This window comes from Geotrypetes seraphini, chromosome 9 (genome assembly GCF_902459505.1).
Source record: "Geotrypetes seraphini chromosome 9, aGeoSer1.1, whole genome shotgun sequence".
Lineage (NCBI taxonomy): Eukaryota > Metazoa > Chordata > Amphibia > Gymnophiona > Dermophiidae > Geotrypetes > Geotrypetes seraphini.
Window position 1 is genome coordinate 26225901 of NC_047092.1, and position 20155 is coordinate 26246055.

At 42.8% G+C, this 20155-nt stretch overlaps 1 protein-coding gene across 4 annotated transcripts in view; it reads left to right on the forward strand.

The window, feature by feature from the left end:
• ARMC10 (armadillo repeat containing 10) overlaps positions 1-20155 on the forward strand; it is a 65353-nt gene that overhangs the window by 31295 nt on the left and 13903 nt on the right. For 3 of the 4 annotated variants that reach the window (XM_033959628.1, XM_033959632.1, XM_033959631.1), the window contains exons 5-6: positions 7915-7986; positions 8621-8909. In XM_033959628.1, the coding sequence (XP_033815519.1) occupies positions 7915-7986; positions 8621-8909 (361 nt within the window). Of the gene's footprint in view, positions 1-7914; positions 7987-8620; positions 9935-20155 lie in introns of those variants that run through there. The other variant, XM_033959629.1, reaches the window with a different exon arrangement.

Consider the following 20155-nt stretch of genomic DNA (forward strand, 5'->3'; position numbering starts at 1 on the left):
AGCTAACTCTGTTAAATAATAGGGGAGATAATATTGATCCCTGTGGGATGCCATAATTGGTAGATATCAGGTCTGAGGTGGCTTAGGCCTCGGAGGTGGCTTAGGCCTCAGAGGAGAGATGTTCCTGTGGCTTAGGCCTCAGTGGAGAGATGTTCCTGTGGCTTAGGCCTCAGTGGAGAGATGTTCCTGTGGCTTAGGCCTCAGTGAAGAGATGTTACTGTGGCTCAGGCCTCAGTTGAGAAATAGTCCGGTGGCTGAAACCTCAGTTGAGCAATAGTCTGGTGGCTCAGGCCTCAGTTAAGCTGCGGAATGTTGGCTGTACGGTGCCAACTTTGGGGGGGCAACACCTGGACTCTCCCAGGTCCCTTCCCTACCCTCCCTATCTGTAGAACCTGGATACCTAAATCCCATTAGCTCACTCGTTCTGTGAGTATGGAGCTACAGAGGTCACCGTTCTCTTTGGAGAGGCACTGGTAGTTGGAGTTTTTTTACGCCTTTCCCGTGTAGGGAAGGGCTACAGGGCCCCCGTTGCTCTTCATGAGCTTCGGCAGGGTGGGTAATCGCAGTTCCAAGCGCAGGTGAGCTGTAGACTGTCAGCATAGTGCGATGCTGCTTCCTGCTCCAGTCTGGGTTGGGTGTTGCGGTATGGTGAGTGTGGTATCATGGCATCAGTGCTTTTCCGGAGTCCACTTGTTGCAGCTAGGTTGGGAAGCAGTGGGCGATAGAAGGCCCTGAGGGCAGTCGGGCAAGGCCCATCCCTTCTCACATGGCTCGAGGGAGGGGCCGCCACTGCAGCTGCCGTCACCGCCACTGTCAGTCCTTCTCCTCTTGGAGGAGAGACACCGCCTCCAACAGTGCTGCTTTTGCTGCCTTCGGCCAACCGGCCCCAGTCACCGCTGCGCGGGCGGTTGGTTGGCCTTGATCAGGGCACCATTTCGCTTAAGGCCTGAGTGTACCTTGTTTTGTCCCGGCCGGCTGACAGCTGTGGCTAGGTTAGTTGCGGGCTATTTTGCAGCTCTTTCTCTCTTGTTCAGAGTTTGTTCTTTCCACTCCTTCTTGGTTTGTCCATATGGAGGTGGGGACTAGAAGTTGGACCAGCTACCTCAGTGCCCTGAGGTTGCCATTGTATCTCCTTGGGACTCTGGGAAAGCCACTTGACACGTCGTTGCCCGGGTACAGAATAGTGTCTGGCTATAAGGGGATGCCTTGCCTCTCCTCTGGCATTCTTCTTGACTTGAAGTTTGCCTTCTGTGGGAACCCTATGGTCTTTGTTCTTTGAGAGGGCTTCAGTTAGATGGGGAGTCATCTCTTGTCATGATGCCTTGCACTCATACTATTCATGGAGGGGCACTGTAGCTGTGAATTCTGCAGTGTGGTGCTCTCAGGCAAGGATTGCTCATGCTCACATGTGCTATGAGGGTTAGCTTGTTTATTTCCCTCCCTACGTTTGGACTGCTTTTGTACATCCCACTAGTCTCTGGATTCATCTGCTGTTGATGACAAGGAAGGTAAAATTATATCCTTACCTGATAATTTTCTTTTCTTTAGCAGATGAATCCAGAACCCCACCCTGTTGCAGGGTTTGTCACTGTCAGGCACAGTTTGGGCATTCTCGATTTTAAAGTGGTTCGGGTAGCACATGTGAGGGAGAGGAGTTTCATATGTTTCCTGCCTTTTATGTGCTTATTTCAATTGCTCTGAGAAGACCTATACTGGTTGGCCAGGAGGCCAACTCATTGCTCTCTATCTCCACCTGCTGGTTGATGGATGTAATCTCACTAGTCTCTGGATTCATCTGCTGTGACTAAAGGAAAGAAAATGATCAGGTAAGGACATAATTGTACCTTCTTCCACTTTCTTCCCTCCCCTGTTTCAGCACCAGCGGGGGAGGGCAGCATCAAACCGCCTCAGCTGTCAAACAAGTTTTCAGCTCCAGGGGCACCTTACAACAGGAAGGGAAATTTCTGAGCAGAAGCTAAATACCGCCATTGAACTGCGCGGACTGTGAAAATGCCAACGAAGCAGCAACATCTCTCATCAGCCCCCTTCCATCGGGGCCCTGTCTTGGGATGGCGGGGGAGGGCAGCAATTAGCCGCCACAGCTGTCTTTGGGGGGGGGGGGGAAGTCCCGGTTTCTGCAACGATCTTGCAGACAAACTGGTAGATCTGTGAAGCTCTATGATTATCTAAGGCTTCTTCCCTCAGGGCTCTGCTTTGGTCTGGTGGGGGAGGGCAGTGCGTTACCGCCACAGCTGTTGAAACAATTCAGCTCCGGTAGCACCACAACTATTGTACCCTTTTTTCTTTGGCCCCCTACCCTCAGGGCCCTGCTTCGGTCCGACGAGGGATGGAAGTGCCTTACCACCACAGGTTTTAAACAATTCAGCTCCGGCAGCACCACAACTATTGTACCTTTTTTCTTTGGCCCCCTCCCCTCAGGTCTCTGGTTCGGTCCAGCAAGGGAAGGAAGTGCTGCTCCACCTCAGCTGGCTAAGACTTAATCCCAGCACCGGTGACAGCTTCTATGTGAGCAAAGCGCAGGAGTGTCGGGTACTTTTGGGCTACCTCCCCTCAGGGCCCTGCTTCAGTCCGGCGGGGGAGGGAGATGCCGCTCTGCCTCAGCTGGTTGATATAAAACCCCAGCACCGGTGGCAGCTTATATAACAGAACAGCGATGCAATGTCAGGTATTTTTGGCTGCCTCCTCTCAGAGCCCTGTTTCGGTCCTCCAGGGGACGGCAGCCCTGTTCTGCCACAGCTGCCTGACCAGAAGCGATGTCCCTCAAAAATAACCTGCTCCCGGCTTGGTAGGAACCGGTATCCCCTCTCCACCGGTGGCAGCAGCAAGGGCAAGTCCCTTCTAGAAGGATTAAAGGACAGTTTTCATTCTGGATGAGTACTTCTGATCATAGGCAAGTCCCTTATTAAAGGATTCAGGGACAATTCCATTCCTAGTGACTTTCTGAGGGTGCTCCTGTGGGCCATGCTTCAGCCTGGCAGTCCTCTCCCTTCATCAGATTCTAATATATTTTTTCCTTCAAAAAAAAAAAAAAAAGAGGATCTTTTTTACAGAAGATCTCTTCTCTTTTAGGTTGTCAAGCTGAAACACCCACAGGTAGTAGGGATCTCACTCTATCCTTCATTCCTGTAAATCTCCAATGAGGAGTCTATGTCCATACCTGGACATCATCTTCTGCTAGATCTTTACCTGCATAATTGCCTGAAGCCCTGTTCAGTCTCCACTACTTCTAGGTCTTTTAACCAAAACTAATCTGTTCAAGCACCACCTGATTGTAATCTTTTTTGCACTTTCCCATCAATTCTATGGTCTCTGGGTCTGCCATCAAAATATCCAGGGCACCACAGACTCCTGCTTATGCGCCTCCAAAAATGGCTGATATCCTTTAGATTCTACCGGACGTACAATCTACCAAACTTCTATTCTTTCCTCACGGATCAAGGCGCATCAACTTCAAGTTTTGAATTCTAAAATTCCATCTTGCAGCAATTGGATACAGCTTCACCTAAGGATTTCCCTATCTACATGTGACTCTTCAAGAATCCACCAATCACTTCATTGATGGATTCACATCATTACGATGCTTCTGACAGGTTGACTCGGATGACGACAGTTGCTTTAGCCACCAGGTGCATGGCATGGCTAACAGCCTTAGACTTAAAAACAGATCTTCCAAATAGCCTGACAGATGCTTCCTGTTTAGGGGACAGCCTCTTTGGACAAGGATTTCACACCATTGCTTAACGACTTCAGAAATATTCTTCTACCAGTTGGGAGTTTTTCAACTCTCCCTTCTCATCATTCTTAATAGTATTCATCAATACTATCCAAGACGTGGAATTGCTACTTTACATGAAACCAACTTGCAGTGATCACAGACTACTCAGTATCTTCCATGTCAATGTCCTAGAGACCGTGACCAAACTTCTGCTTCTCAATTATCTGCACTCAGACCACCTAGTTGTCATCCATTTGCCACAACAGATCACTTTTTTCTTCTGATGCAGAACAGTGCCATCGAAGAGGTGCTACTTCCTCTTATTCCTATTCATTCTTCCCGCTGACGCTTTCTACATTTTCGAATTCCTTAACAAGCATTTCCAGTACAGGTTTCTACCTTTTGGCCTAGCATCAACACCCAGGGTGTTCACGAAATGCCTGGTAGTAGTAACGGTACAATTGAGAAAACAACGTTATATAGTGTTTTTTTACCTTGACAATGGGCTTCTAGTGGCCCACTCCAGAGACCATCTCCTTCTTACCATTCAAATCCTTGCCAACTCAAACCTTCTTGCGCCTATTAGAACATATGGTGGCCTTGTTTTACCTAATACTCCTTTTAATGCTCCTTTTATGGGAATGTACTCCCTATTCCCGTAGGGACCATCCTTCTCTTCTCAACGACTAACTGCAGCACCTTAATCTTCGCAGTCACTCCTACACAGCCTTCCTCTCGCTCATTTGTGACAGTTTGCTTGCCGCTAGGCGTCCTTCCACTAGAACTTCCTATTTAGCTACCTGGAAGTGTTTTTTTCCCTATGGGTAAACACGCAAAATCAACAGCCTCTTCATGGTCCGTTGGACTTTATCTTCATCTGTCTGCTATACTCCAGCTTCAGTTTCACACATCCTCTTTCTTCCTATTTTATTTTATGAGAAATTTTACCAATCTTACACCTCCACTCCAGGAGTCTGCGCCATCCTGGGTCCTCAGAGTAAGTTGTTATTCTACTTATCTCATACATTTTTTCCTACTAGAGTGTTTTTTTTCAAATTCATCCCAGATTTTTTCCTACACTTGGTACAGATTTTCATCTCAACCAATCTGTTATTTTACTAACGTTGTTTCTTCCTTTGAATTCCTCTCCAGCAGACCAAGGTCTCCATACAGTCCACTGCAGAGGAGCATTATGTTTTTACCTCTAGGCAACTGCTTAGTTCGCCAAACAACTCAGCTCTTCGTTTCCTACATATCAACTACTGAGGAAAACAACAAAACAAAAAACTCTCTTTCCTCTCCGATAGCACATTGTATTAATTCTTGCTACACAAGAGCACAGTAGCACACATGATCCCTCCTGTCTTGATTGTGGATCATAGAGTGTGACCCACAGCTTCAATTTTTCAACTTAATTCTTATTCAGGATGTTTCCGACACTGCATTTTTGGTCCGCAGTGCATCCATTTTTACTGCACAACAGTTCATATTCAACCCCTGGTGGAGCATCAACTACAAGCTACAGCGGCTCAGATACCCTAGATTGGGGCAGATTTCAAGTTGGCTATTTCCAAACCAGCAACCTAGTCTTCTATGCATACTTTTACAAAGCAGTGCTGCTTGAACCACAGTTTAGCTCAAGATATTCCATTTGAAAAATCAATTTTACGTAATCTCTTTGCATTATAGACTATTTTCCACCTCCAGTATGATTTTTCAGCTTGGGACTTACCATCAAGTGGAGCTGCATATCCCTTGCCTGTCTCCATAGAAAGCAAAGTTGCTTACCTGTAATGGATGTTCTCCGTAGACAGTAGGGAAATGCAGCTACACTTGCCCGCCCACCATCCCCTCGTCTCTATTGCTAGGAACAAAACTGACAGGAGGAGAGGACGGGGCTCGAGGTGTAGGGCAATCCTGCACATGCTCAGTAAGCTTAAAAGCTTACTATAGCTAGGGAGAGCACCGTGCATTTGGCTCAGTCAGAGACATCACCATCAAGTGTGGCTGCATTCCCCTGCTGTCTACGGAGAACACCTGTTACAGGTAAGCAACTTTGCTATCCCATCTGTAAAGACATTCTGCCCTGCTTGCTTTCAAATTTTCAGTTTTCATGAAAGTCCTTACAAGGCCCTCTCATCTCCCCTTGGATTTGGATTGCAGGGGAGGGGAAAGAGGGGGGATGGATAGTGGCTCCAGCATCGGCAGGGGCAGGAAAGGAGTTGGGCTCTTTCCTGCCTCTTAAGAAGCCACTAGACCACTGGAGACATAAAAATGTAGGCTTGGGAAGTGTGCCCTGGGACCCCATTACTACAGCATTACCGTGGCAGCGGTTCCCATTCCTGTGGCACTACTAGGTAATGGCCAACCACTAACATGGGGATATCTGCCAAAAAGTGCAACGTGTTCCCATTACTGCGGGAATTAATGTGATAACCGCAGATTTACTGCGGTAATGGTTACCGTGTCACTCTCTAGAAGCCAGGTTTCCAATGTGTACAACATCTGGAGGTCTGTTGCATGGCTTTGCACACACCTTAGAGGCAAAGCTGACTAGCAAGGCAAGTATGTGCATATTTCTGAGCATTTCAGTCATCATTTTGACAAGTAAAAATTAGTGATTCACATTTGCTAAAATGAATTTATGTAGTTTAACAGACCTTAAAAAATTATAGTGCACCCAAAATAAATTTGACACACATTAGTCTACAAATTAACTCATGCACAATAAATTTTTGCACTTTTAAAAAGTTCTAATGCATGTAAAAAAGTAATAATTGTAGAATGCAAGCATGGGTAAAATCCAACAGAAAATTTATAGAGTAGGGGCAGCCAAAAACTGCTTGGGGTAGAAGAAGACTTAGAACAGGAGAGAGTTGAGTACTGGGGGTTCATGTGGACCAGTTCTGAAGTTGAAGACAGACTAGAAACAAGCATAGAATTCTAGCCCGATTGGTAAAACTAGAGGTTATGAATTGAGGTTCCTGTGCATAACCTATCCATATACTGTTCTACAGGAAAGAGGATTACCAAGGTAAGAACCTAATCCTCGAATAAATTTAGAAAATTATTTTTCATGGAGAAGGGTGGTAGATGCCTGAAATGCCCTCTCGAGGGAGGTGGTAGAGATAAAAATGTTGACAGAATTCAAAAAAGCATAGGATGAACATAGAGGATCTCTAATTAGAAAATGAGTGATATAAAACAAAGGTTAGTACCAGGCAGTCTTGCACAGTATGTGTCTCGTATATGGCGATTCAGTTTAGGATGGGCTATGGAGGGCTTCAATGGAAGCTCCAGTGGTGGGCAGACTTTATGGTCTATATCACTGGCTCCCAACCCTGTCCTGGAGGACCCCCGGGCCAGTTGGGTTTTCAGGATAGCCCTAATGAATATGCATGAGAGAGATTTGCATATAATGGAAGTGACAGGTATGAAAATCTGCTCCTTGCATATTCATTAGGGCTATCCTGAAAACCCGATTGGCCTGGGGGTCCTCCAGGACAGGGTTATATCCTGCAAACACCAGGGTTATATCCTGCAAACACCAGGATGGTGAGTGAGCTTTGATGGCAACTCTAGTAGCGGGAACCTAAAGATGTTATTGGGGGAACGTCTATGGCAGGGTTGTTCAACCTTGATCCTTGAGGGCTACAATCCAGTCAGGTTTTCAAGATTTCCCCAATGAATTTGCATGAAATCTATTTGCATGCACTGCCTCCATTGTATGCAAATAGATCTCATGTATATTCATTGGAGAAATACTGAAAACCTGACTAAATTGTGGCCCTCATTGCCCACCCCTGGTCTACGGTCTATGGCCCAGAAACATTAAAGAAAAGAAGACAATTTAACCAAGAACATATAATGCATGTGTCTATTGGGCAAGCTAGATGGACCGTTCAGGTCTTTATCTGCTGTCAGTTACTATGTTAAAACAGGATCCATTTTACATAAGTTTATTTTGTGCACTTTTTAAAAAATATGAATAATTTTGTGGAGCAGATTTCTTCATAATTCAAGTGAAGATATTTAATAAATGTTTGTGAACACTGTGTAGCTACTGAAGTATAAGTATTTCCCAATTTTCCCATTTCTTCTAGTGGGTTTTCCCCTCAATTCATAACTTCGACAATGTACATCTTGGCTTTTAATGAACATTGTTCCCTTCATTTCAGATTCAGGTTCTGAAGGTACTTGTGAACTTGTCAGCAAATCCATCTATGACAAGAGATCTTCTCGGAGTCCAGGTAACGTCTTTTGGTTATTTATAACCATTTGTACAGTGCTTCCCACAGTACAAAATTACAGTTTATAAATTGAAAGGATAAGAGAAAATATTCTATCATAAGCTGGGATACTTTGGTCCACTGTTGTCTTACAACCCTAAGGATGCTGGGATATTACTGCTATATTTAATAGAACTAATATCTAGAAAATGAAAAATAAAATCTGCTAATTAACACAATGCTTAAAATAGAGCTTTACTTATTCTGCCTCTTACAATAGGTTTTAAATTCTATCAGAATTTTCCAGCCCCATCAGAATTATGTCAACAAGTCAGCACAAATACAGTGATTTCAGAAGCTACCATAATCTTGATGATTCAGAGACTGTTCATAAAATTATCATTTATGAGCCAGGTCTGAGGAATGCTGTTCCAAAACAGAAGGAACAGCTTGTTAACAAATGATAGTCAATAACTGGGTTACAGATTTTGGCACGTAAACACTTTCCTAACTTTGTAAATGTGACAGCCTACCTTCCTATCGGTTATCCCACTATGATGAGACTACTGATTCAGGCATTGTTCTGTGGTGTTGGGTTAGTTAAAAGGGAATCCAACAGCTAATATTTTTTTTTTCTTAATATGTCATCTTTCAGGTACCATCATCGTTGACTTCCCTTTTTGACAGCTGCATGAATGTAGATGTTCTTCTCCGGGCCTTAACATTTGTGGCAAACCTGAATGACAGCTTGAAAAGTCAGGCTTGCCTAGCTAACATCGATCTGTACAGTGCAGAGTCTCTTTTTTTCTTATTCTTTGGAGATCCTGAGTTCTCCCAGAGACTGGCAACTTTAATGCACCACCCTGATGTGGAAGTGAAGGGACAAGTGGCAAGAATCATGATGTGCAAAGATGAAGCAGTGCGCAGAAGAGCTTGCTCAAAAGGTGACCAGTGGGTTGCTCCAGTTTAACAATAGACTGGCATATTTTTGCATGTTATCAATAATATAGGCCTCCTTTTACTAAGTTGTGTAGCTGAGTGCTGAACGGCAAATACTCCAGTGCCCATTCAATTTCTAAGGGCATCGGAGCATTTACCATGCTGGCCTGCACTGTCAGGCTTAGTAAAAGGGGGGGGAGATAGTCTTATTAGTTTAAGAAGGAGTTTCCCCTCATGCTGGTCCTGTCTCTCTACATTCTACATTTTTGTAGATAACACAATTTGGCCACATGGAATGCTAAGACTACATTTTCTATCATGTCCATGAAGGTTATTGTGACACAGAAATCAGGGCTGCACTGAAAAAATTATGTTTTCCTCTTTGATGTCCACTCTAAATAGTAGCTAGAGGAGGAAAGATGGGCCAGCTATTGCATAAATTAAGTGATGCCAGTGAGCTTCACTACTTCCCTGTGTATTCCAAAGATATATAGAATACAAGCTTTCATATATCCATTTTATAAACCATAGTTTTCTATAAGTTTGCATTTTAATTTCTAGATATCCATTCAGATATCTAGCACAGATGATAGAGCCCACCTCACACCTATAAGTCCTTGCTGCTCAACTCTTAGAATCCCTGTCTTGATTTTCTATGGGCAAATAAGTCCATCAGTTCCACTCAAATCTCAGGGAGGTCAAAGCACATTTTGAAATATGTTCTAACCCAGGGGTGGGCAAACTTTTTGACTTGTGGGCCACAATGGGTTCTTAAATTTGACATAGGGGCCAGACTAAGAGCAGAAGGATGGAGTGTTTTTGTGAACTAATATAAATTAAATGTAAACATCATAACATAAAAGGTTTTGGTCTTTAAAAGGTAGGAAAGCATGAAAACGTAAGGCTTATTGAACAAAATGAATGTACATGATCATCTCTCCCTTCCTCTCCTTCACCCCAAGTCATCCTCTTTCTTTTCTCTCCCCCACATGTGCAGCATCTTTCCTCCCCTCTCACCCATCCTCTTGTGCCTTACTTCTTAGCATCTTTCTGTCTCTCCATCCCCCTGTGCAGCAGAACTCTTGCCCAGCTTCCATCCTTCCCTCCCTCCCATCCCTTGTGCAGCAGAACCCTTGCCCAGCTTCCATCCTTCCCTCCCTCACTCCAGCCCACGTGCAGCAGAACCCTTGCCCAGCTTCCATCCTTCCCTCCCTCACTCCCATCCCATTCGTGCAGCAGAACCCTTGCCCAGCTTCCATCCTTCCCTCCCTCACTCCCATCCCTTGTGCAGCAGAACCCTTGCCCAGCTTCCATCCTTCCCTCCCATCCAAACACTGCCGACTGTGAGCCCTTCATACCTCCCTCCAAAGCAGTGTTGGGCCAGCAACACTCTAAACAGGCTACTTCACGGCCTTCTCTCGTCGGGGCCTTCTGTGTGCCGTGTTACTGATGACATCATCAGTAATGCGGCAGCGGGAATTCCCCAACGAGAGGATGCCATGAAGCAGCCTGTTTAGAGTGCTGCTGGCCCGATGCTGCTCTGGACGGAGGGCTTGTGGTTGGGGGTTCGGATGATTGGCGGGCCGGATTAAAAACTAAACAGGCCGGATATGTCCCACAGGCCATAGTTTGCCCATGTCTGTTCTAACCAAATGTAAATTTATTTTGTACCCAACAAAGCAGACATAAAAACCAACAAAAATGAGGGGATATCTCTTTGTTGGATGAACAATGCAATTGTGAGAATTACATTTCCTTTATCTGTTCAAAACAAAGTGACAGAGAAGAATGTATGAAGGTACAAGTGAATCACATTATATTGAAGATGTTATTACCAGATAAGAAGGTAACAGAGGCAGGAGAATGGTAATCTGGTATTAGGTTGGAAAGCCCAGGTCTCTGTTAAGTTCTTTCATGTTTTTTTGAAGTAGACTTCACATGAAAACACATTACTTGGTATCAAAGAAGGAAAAGACATCATAGGAGCCAGCTTTGTGGGTGCTTTAGCACCCCTAAAATTGAGCAATCTTTTGTGTCCAGGGTGGGTATGTTCCATTAGGTTTAGCATCCCAATATTTTGAAAAGTTGGCTCATATGAATGAAGGATCTTTAATATCTTAGTTTTATTTGGGAAGAATTGTCCAATGCAGAGCTGGCTTAACCATTAGTCAGACTAGGCAGTTGCCTAGGGTGGCAGCTTCTGTGAGGCAAAAAAGAGCAGCTGTGGGCAAAGCAAAGCAATAGGTTCTAACAGACCCTCAAAGAATAATTATCAGTGTGTATTTTTAAAGGCTGGGAGGAAGGCAATTTTCAAATGGCTATCCAAGTAAATGACTTTTAGAAGAATTATAATAACCTAAATTATACATTTTGGTGGAATACAATATGTCATATATTCAAAGTGGAAAGAGCAATAGCAATACAAAGAGGGACATATACTAAATTTATAAAAATATGGGGGCCATTGACAAAATATTGCAATGAATAAATAGTAGGATTTCTCTTCTTCTTTTCTTCTTTTCAATATCTTCTTTATGACACACATGTAGGGGAGGGTAGTAAAAATAATTTTTACATAATATGATATAATATGATATACAATATGATTGGAAAGTACTAGAAGGGTGGGGGGAGGGAGAGGGGATAAAAATATATTTAAAATATGATGTATTAGATATAAAAGTGATATTGTGTATTCATCAATTGTATTTTAATATTTTGTACACTTTATGTAAAATTTGAAAATGAATAAAAATTATAAACTGGGAAAGAAATTGACATATATATACACCTACAAAGCAAAGCTTAATGTTTCAGAGTATGATTTTCAATTATCTACAAAACTGTTCCTAGAGAGATGATGTTGGGGTGATCATAATTCAGTTTAATTACTGGGTATTGGTGGTGGTGGTTCTGGTGGGGGAACTGAGAAAGTTAATTGAGGGGGACACAAGGCTTAAGGTTGGCCTAGGGTGCCTAATTCCTATGCACCAGCCTTGGTCTAGTGGTTAGAGCATTTAGCCAGCGTCCTGTGATACAAGCTCCTGGACAAGGCACTTTAATTTCCCTGTGCCCAATAATAATTAGGCAATAGCATTGCTACTTCATGCCTCTGGAAGTTCTGTGTAATTCAGTTATCTCAGGGCCTGTGGGTACTAGGTGCCCGAGGCAAATCTTCAGCCTCTTGCCTCTCATCAATTAATTTTAAGGCCCCTAATTTGCCCCCAACATCATGCTTTTAAATATTAAACCTTGTTATGTTTGTCAGTCATGTATATGAATAATGAAGATAAGTTCCAAAAGTCATTTACATACATAAAATGACTATTTGAAAATTTCCCACCCTTCATAAAGATAAAACTATATGTTGATGATTCATTGAGTTTGTGTGGCTATCAGGATCTATTGTTTTGCTTTGCAGATGCTCTTTGCTGTTCTAGGTGACTATTATTATTTTTTAGTTTCCTTCCAGACCGGCACAGAATGGATGGATTTACGCTCCTCTGCCAGCAGGTGGAGACTAAGATATTGACTTATACGGCATTGTGTGTGAGTGTTCAGTGCGTTCGTTATGAGCACTTCTAAAAAACTGAAAAAGTATGTTTTTCTGGGCGCTGAGCGGTGTATGTGACCGGCTGCCTCAAGGGTGAACCGGCTTTGGGTATCAGCACTAAGAACTACTACTATTTATCATTTCTATAGCACTGAAAGTCTTACACAGCACAGTTCATTCAACATAAAATGGACAGTCCTTTCTCAGAAGAGCTTACAATCTAATTAGGATAGACAGAACAGAGAATGATAGGACTGACATAGTGGGAGTTAGGAATTGAAAGCAGCCTCAGAAAAATTTGGATTTGAATACTGATAGAGAAGGAGCTTGACGTATTGACTCAGGCAGTCTGTTCCAGGCATACGGTGCAGCAAGATAGAAGGGACAGAGTCTGAAGTTGGCAGTGGAAGAGAAGGGTACAGATAAAGAGGGACCTACCTGATGAACATTGTTCACGGAGGGAGGGGGATGGCGGGGAGGAACATAAGGAGATAAATGAGAAATTTTGGAGGTCTGCTGAGTGAATGCACTTATAAGAGGAGTTTGAACTGCATTTGAAAATGGATGGGGAGCCAGAAAAGTGATTTGAAGAGGGATGATGTGAATATGGCAGCTCTGGTGAAATATAAGACATGCAGCAGAAGTTTGAATGGATTAAAGGGGAGAGGTGCTGTGAGAAGACTTTCAGAGATGGAGAGATCTTCACTGGTAAGGCTTTGCTAGGAAATTGGAATCCTAAAGCTAAATAGATAAGCTCAGGGACTTATTTTATTTAAAGTATTTTGCTCACTTAGTAAGGGAGGTTTTTTTTTCTTAGTACAGGAAGTCTCTGTTAGTGTACATAGGCTAACATTTCAAGGGGCTATTTTAAAATTGCTATAGTATCAGTATAAAGCACAGCTAATAGGCACAGGCAGCTTCAGGTTGGACTTTAATTCCCTCCCTCCCTCCCACTACTGGCCTATAGACCCTTGAACCAGTTAGAAGGCTAAAAAAGTAACTAGCTAATCTCTATTAGCTAGTAATTAGCTTTTAAGAAATAGTCTGAAATCTTTGGAGGGTGACTTACCAATTATAACATTGCAAAATAATAATAAAAATTAAACATTACCATAACCTAACATAACTAGCAATCTTAGGAGACCTTAGTGTATATATTCCAACTCCCTTAACAACTTAACAAAGAAATCACCAATATTAAGATGCAGATAGCAGTCCAGCAGCAAGATGAGGGCTATCCAGTAGTTTGCAGTATCACATGTTTGATTATCTCCCAGTTGGTGAGATGTCTTGTGTGTGCTTGATGCAAATAGCTCCTAGCACTCGGAACAGGTGTGATCTCTTGAGGCTAGGAGTAGCAGACTTGGAGAAGTTGAGGGAGGCAGAAAGATACATAGAGGAGACCTACATGGACATTGTTGAGAAGCTCCACCTCCAGTTTGGCAGCCTCTCTGCTTCCTCAGAGGAAAGAGGTCTTAAAGGAGAGCATTATGCTGATGAAGGAGGAAGCAGTCCTGTAGCCAGGACCTGCCCGCCAGGGGATGCAGTGTCCTCTTGCACCAAAAATGTGTCTCCAGTGGCTTCTGCCCAAGAGGAAAGGGTTAGGATGTCCATTATAATGGGAGATTCGGTCATTAGGCATGTAGATAGCTGGGTGGCTGGTGGACATGAGGATCACTTGGTCACTTGCCTGCCTGGTGCAAAGATGGTGGACCGTATGTGTCACCTGGATAAGATTTTAGACAGTGCTGGGGAGGAGCCTGCTGTCTTGGTACATGTGGGTACCAATGACATATGGAAATGTGGTAGGGAGGTTCTGGAAGCCAAATTTAGGCTGTTAGGTAGGAAGTTAAAATCCAGAACCTTCAGGGTAGCATTTTCAGAAGTGCTACCTGTTCCACTCGCAGGTCCCAAAAGACAGGCAGAGCTCCGGAGTCTTAATGCGTGGATGAGTTGATGGTGCAGGGAGGAGGGATTTAGTTTTGTTAGGAACTGGGTGACATACTAGGGAAGGGGGAGCCTATTCCACAAAGATGTGCTTCACCTTAACTAGGATGGAACCAGGTTGTTGGTGTCAACATTTAAAAAGGAGATGAGCAGCTTTTAAACTAGACACTGGGGGAAGTACCTTAACATGGGAAAAGTTAATAATTCATTACAAAAATCTGTTAACGGTCCCCAGACTTTCTGAAATTTACTAATATAACCTTTTTGCGTTGCTATTGTGAGCTCCATTTTGTATATATGACACACAGAATTCCACCAAAAGTTATAATTTAACCTGTCATATATTTTCCAATTGTATGTTATTTGTTGTATTGCTATTCCAGTTAAAATAAACAAAAGCTTCTTGTTATCTGACGAGATTTGACTAGGGGGGAAAAGGGTGGGTTTTACTTGTTGTTATTATATAATACATGAGTATTTCAATAATTTCACAGTAAGGATGATTTTATGATTTATTGAATAGGGAGGGAGGGGGAGGGATTATTAGATTCAATAAGGATGATATAAATGTTAGATTTCTTTCATAATATTTAAAATATTATAGAATTTTAATTTGTAATGAAATGTTAAATTTGATGCTTATATGAGAGTTAATCAAGTGTGTATCTTTAAGTTTTAAATGAGTTTATTTGCTACACTTGTTTTAACATACGAAAATGAATAAAGAATTAAAAAAAAAAAGAAACTGGGGGAAGGCTGACATTCGCTCAAAAGAGCATGGTTTGGAGTAAGGTATTTTTAAAAGATATCATCATAATCATAAAAGAGAAGACAGTATCCTGATGGAGAGATTGCAATAGAGGCCACAGTAGACCAGGTTTCCTTAAATACACAGTAGGCTGATTTTAAAGATTGCAAATTATCCATACCAACTGCTGAACAAATTATAAATAGATATGACAAACATTGTGTGAAATGCCCAAGCAAACGCCAGAAGCCTAAAAAACAAGATGGGAGAATATATTGTATTAAATGAAAAGATAGATATAATAGGTATCTCTGAGACCTGGTGAAAGGAATATAACCAATGGGACACTGTCATACCATGGTACAAACTATATTGCAGTGACAGGGTGGATCGAATTGGTAGAGTCGTAGCATTATATATATATATATATATATATATATATATATATATACACACACAGAACGGGCATCAGGATACTGCACATTCTTCTTATTTTTTCCATTTGTAAGTAGGAAATTGCTTTAAACAAGATTAAAAAATAAAACAAAACATCATGGTTGTATCATGAGTAACAGGCTGAAAACCAGGGAAGCCCAGTTCAAATTCCACCGCAGTTCCTTGTGGCCTTGGACAGTACCTCAGGTACAAAATTTGGGTTCCTTTTACAAAGCCACAGTAGAGGTTTCTACTGCGGGCTGGCGAATTCTATGAGTGTCAGAGCATTTTCCTCTACTGTGGCTTTGTAAAAGCCAACATTGGATTAGAGACAGGAAAATACACACTGTGCTTGAATGTAACTTGCCTTAAGCTACTCTAGGAAAAAAGGCATGAACTAAACCCAAAATCCCTTCCTTCCTCTTCAACTGCAGTAACTGAGGAGGCAAAAAATGCAAGTCAAGACATATGTGATAGGATAGCCATATTTTGCTGAAGCACTTTTGGCCCTGATTCTCTAAATGGCGCTGTTGTTGGCAGCTGCCTTAAAAGCATCCACTGATCAGGTTTCAATTACACAACATCGTCATTTAGAGAATCATGCCTCTGGCAAAGGCAGGTGCCAAAAATGTGGGCCAGGGTTTTCAAAGCCTATATTTCCAGTGCCTATACAGGTGCTTTATGGTGCCTAACACTACTTCTGGGGTAAGCCATGCGTACAGTGGTATTGGGCATTGTAAAATGCTTATGTAGGTATGATTCTGGTGCTATTATTTTAGGCATCAGTAGGCAACTGGAAAATCATTTTAAAATGTCTTTTAAATTGGGGTTTTCACTAGTAAATAGTTTCAGGTACTTGGGGATTATAATCGATTGTCATCTAAACTTTGAGGAGCAGGTTTCAACCGTGGTTGCTAAAGGTTTTGGGGCATTAAGACAGCTTAGAGCCATTCAAGATTTTTTTGGATGAGAAATCATTGCATACGTTAATTCATGCCTTTGTATTGTTAAAGATAGATTATGGTGATTTAGTATATGCAGGTATTGGGTCAGGACAGCTGAAACGCTTACAAACAGTACAAAATGCTGCAATTAGATTATTAGGCCATGCACATATTCGTGATCATGTGACACCTTTGTATTTAAAATTCCATTGGTTACCAATAGAATTTAGGATTAAATTTAAGATCCTGATGTTGGCACATAGAGCATTATTTCAGCTTTCAAATCTTTCTAACTTGGTGTTATTTTATGCCCCAAGGTGTTTATTACTATCTTTGAATGACAATAGGGTAGTCGTTCCTCATATTTCAAAGGCACATCTTGCGTCAACTAGAGATTGTGCGTTCTTTTATTTAGTTCTGTGGCTATGGAATAACTTGCCCATAGACTTGAAAACAGAAGAATTCCTGAAATGCTACGTAAAAGTCCACAGGAAAACCATCAGGACCCGGAGCTTTATTCTTGGTCATCTGTAGTAATGCATCTTGAATATGAGCTACAGACAGTGGAGCTGACAAAATCTCGTTATCAGATGTAGAAACAGTGGAATGAGGTAGAGATTTCAGAAACGGTTCAAACAATGAAATATCCGGAGAGTCAGAGGTATACAATGCAGAATAGAAGCGATGAAATTGTAGGCCAATATCCTCATTAGTGAGCCAGGTAATACCACTCTCATCTTGAATTGCCGGAATCAAAGTTTTCTCAGTACGCAGTTTAACGTATTCAGCCAGCTGATGTCCACATTTGTTGATATTGGCATAATAATAGGCCGATTTCATGAAAACATCCTTGGCTGCAGAAGAGCTCAAGAGCAGATTATATTCAAATCTAATCTTCCGAAGGTTATTTAAGGAGTCAATTTCGCTAGGGTGAGAAATATGATGTTCTTCAGCTTGGCGTAGTTTGAGTTGTAGTTCAATCTCTTTCTTAGCTAAAGCTTTTTTCTTACGAGCCGCAAATGAAATAATCATACCTCTCATATAGGCCTTGAAACAATCCCAAAGAACAATCCTGGATATATCATCAGTTCGGTTAAGTTCAAAGAAGTCACTAATACAACCTCACATTTCAGTAAGAAATTCTTCATCCTGTAAAAGACTGGTGTTGAGTCTCCAAGTGCCATTATGAGTCATAGTTCCCAATCCTTGAAAAGTTAATAAAATGGGAGCGTGATCAGATACAACTATATCTCCTATGTTTGCAGCTTCAACTCGTGACATCAGAGTATAGGAAATAAGGAAATAGTCAAGACGAGAATATGAAGCATGTGGGGCAGAGAAAAATGTAAACTTCAAATCATCATTATGTAGCACTCGCCACGGATCTCCCAATTTCAATTGATGTAATAAGTCTTGTAATTTAAACCAGGCTCTAGATTTCCGATAAGGCACATTGGATTTTCTGTCTAACAATGGATTCAAAATCAGGTTAAAGTCCCTACCAATAATATAATGAGAACTAGAATTCGTTGTCAGAAGAGATGCTAACCCATCAAAGAAATCCGGGCAATCACTATTCGGTGCATAGATATTGAGAATACTCAGTAGGTTGTCTTGAATTCGCAAATCAACTTTCACCCATCTACCGTTAACATCTGCGGTATGGGTCACAATGGTGAAGTCTTGACGTTTCCTGATAAGGGTAATCACACCACCCTTTTTATTCATGGCTGCGGAGTACAACACAGGATGACACCATTTATAGGAGATCTTTGAAGATTCTTGCATAGACAGGTGGGTCTCCTGCAGTAGTACAACATCAGGATTAAATTTTGACACATATGACAGGATCTTAATACGTTTCACTGGATTATTAAGTCCCTGAACATTGAGGGAAAGGCAGGTTACTGACATTGTATAGCATTAATAGAGTCTGACCAATGATAACAAAAAGATACAATACAATAGTATATAAGCAGGTTGCACTGTACAAACAAAGCAATAAAATACTCTATCAAGAAAAACAGCTTAGGTATGACACAGATTGTAAGCTCTAAAGAAGTCAGCAACGGCTGACAAAAAACCATGGGAGTAGTGACTGCACTAGTAGCCTAACTAGCAAGCTAAGCGGGAAAGCAACTTGAATCATAAAATATCAATAAAGGATATTATGAAAACAGCAAAATCAAGCATGGCTGAGATATCAAAAGTCAGGTCTTGTCAATAGTAGAGGGCTGAATCGATTCAATAAAGTCAGCCAGTTCAGCAGGGTTAACATAGTCCTTGGTTTTGTTCTGATAAGTCACATGCATCCGGGCTGGAAAAAGAACACCAAACTTAGCACCCATGTCTTTTAATTGCGTGCGATAAGCCAAGAATTGTTTCCTGCGTCTGGCCGTTTCTTTGGCTAAATCAGGTAAGAACAGAAGCTTGTTACCTTCAAATACAGTCGGACCATGAAGCTTAGCATGTTGCATGATGAGCATGGTGTGACTGTGCCGAATCATATTTATCACAATAGGTCTGGGATAGCGATGAGGCTGTTGTCGCTGATGAGGCACCCTAAAAGCTCCATCAAAATCCAACTTTATATGATCAGGAAGTTTCAGGAGTTGAGGCAATAAGGCTCCCAAGAATTCCTCCAGGTCACATGCCTCACGACCCTCAGGTAGGCCTAGCAGCCTAAATCCATTACGTCGGGCCTTGTTGTCTGCATCCTCCAAAGCACGCTCTAATTGCTGGATGCGCGAGGTTTGACGCCGCCATAGCTTAATGGATTCATCCATCGCAGCCGACTTATTTTCTAGCACTTCAATACAAGTTGAAGCCTTGGCGAATTCTCCCTTCAGCGAAATTAAATCATCTTTTAGTTCAGCAATATCCTGCTTCGTCTCCGTGAGTACCGTATTTTCGCGGATATAACGCGCACCCGTGTAAAACGCGCACACGGGTATAGCGCGCGGGGAACACAAATCTATGTAAAAAAAATTTAATATAGCGCGCACACGCGTATACCGCGCATGCTAAAACCTCTCCCGCCTACTCCGAACCGACATCCTCCCCCCCGCTAGCTTACCCGCGTTTACAACTTTTTTTTTTCAATCCGATCCGGCATCCCCCTACGAACCGGCATCCTCCCCCCCCCCGCTCACGTCACACACCCCTCCCCCGCGATCCTACATCCCCCCCCCCAGCACCGCAAAACATGTCTTACCCGATTGGGCACCGGCACCAGCACCAATGCACAGGATGGTCTGAGCGAGACCAGAAGGCTTTGAGCATGCGCAAATGCTCAAAGCCTAGTCCAGCCCGGCGCAGGAAGAAGGAGGATCTCTCCTGCACCGCACCGCCCAGCTCAGCCCAGCCCAAACCAACCCAAACCAACGAGGGAGGATCTTCGGGCACTGGCACTGGCACATCCTGTGCATTGGTGCTGGTGCCGGTGCCCAATCGGGTAAGGCATGTTTTGCGGTGCTGGGGGGGGATGTAGGATCGCGGGGGAGGGGTGAGCGGGGGGGGGGGGAGGATACCGGTTCGTAGGAGGGATGCCGATCGGATTGAAAAAAAAAAGTTGTATACCGCGCTCACGCATATAACGCGCGAGGGGTATGCGCGGTACGTAAA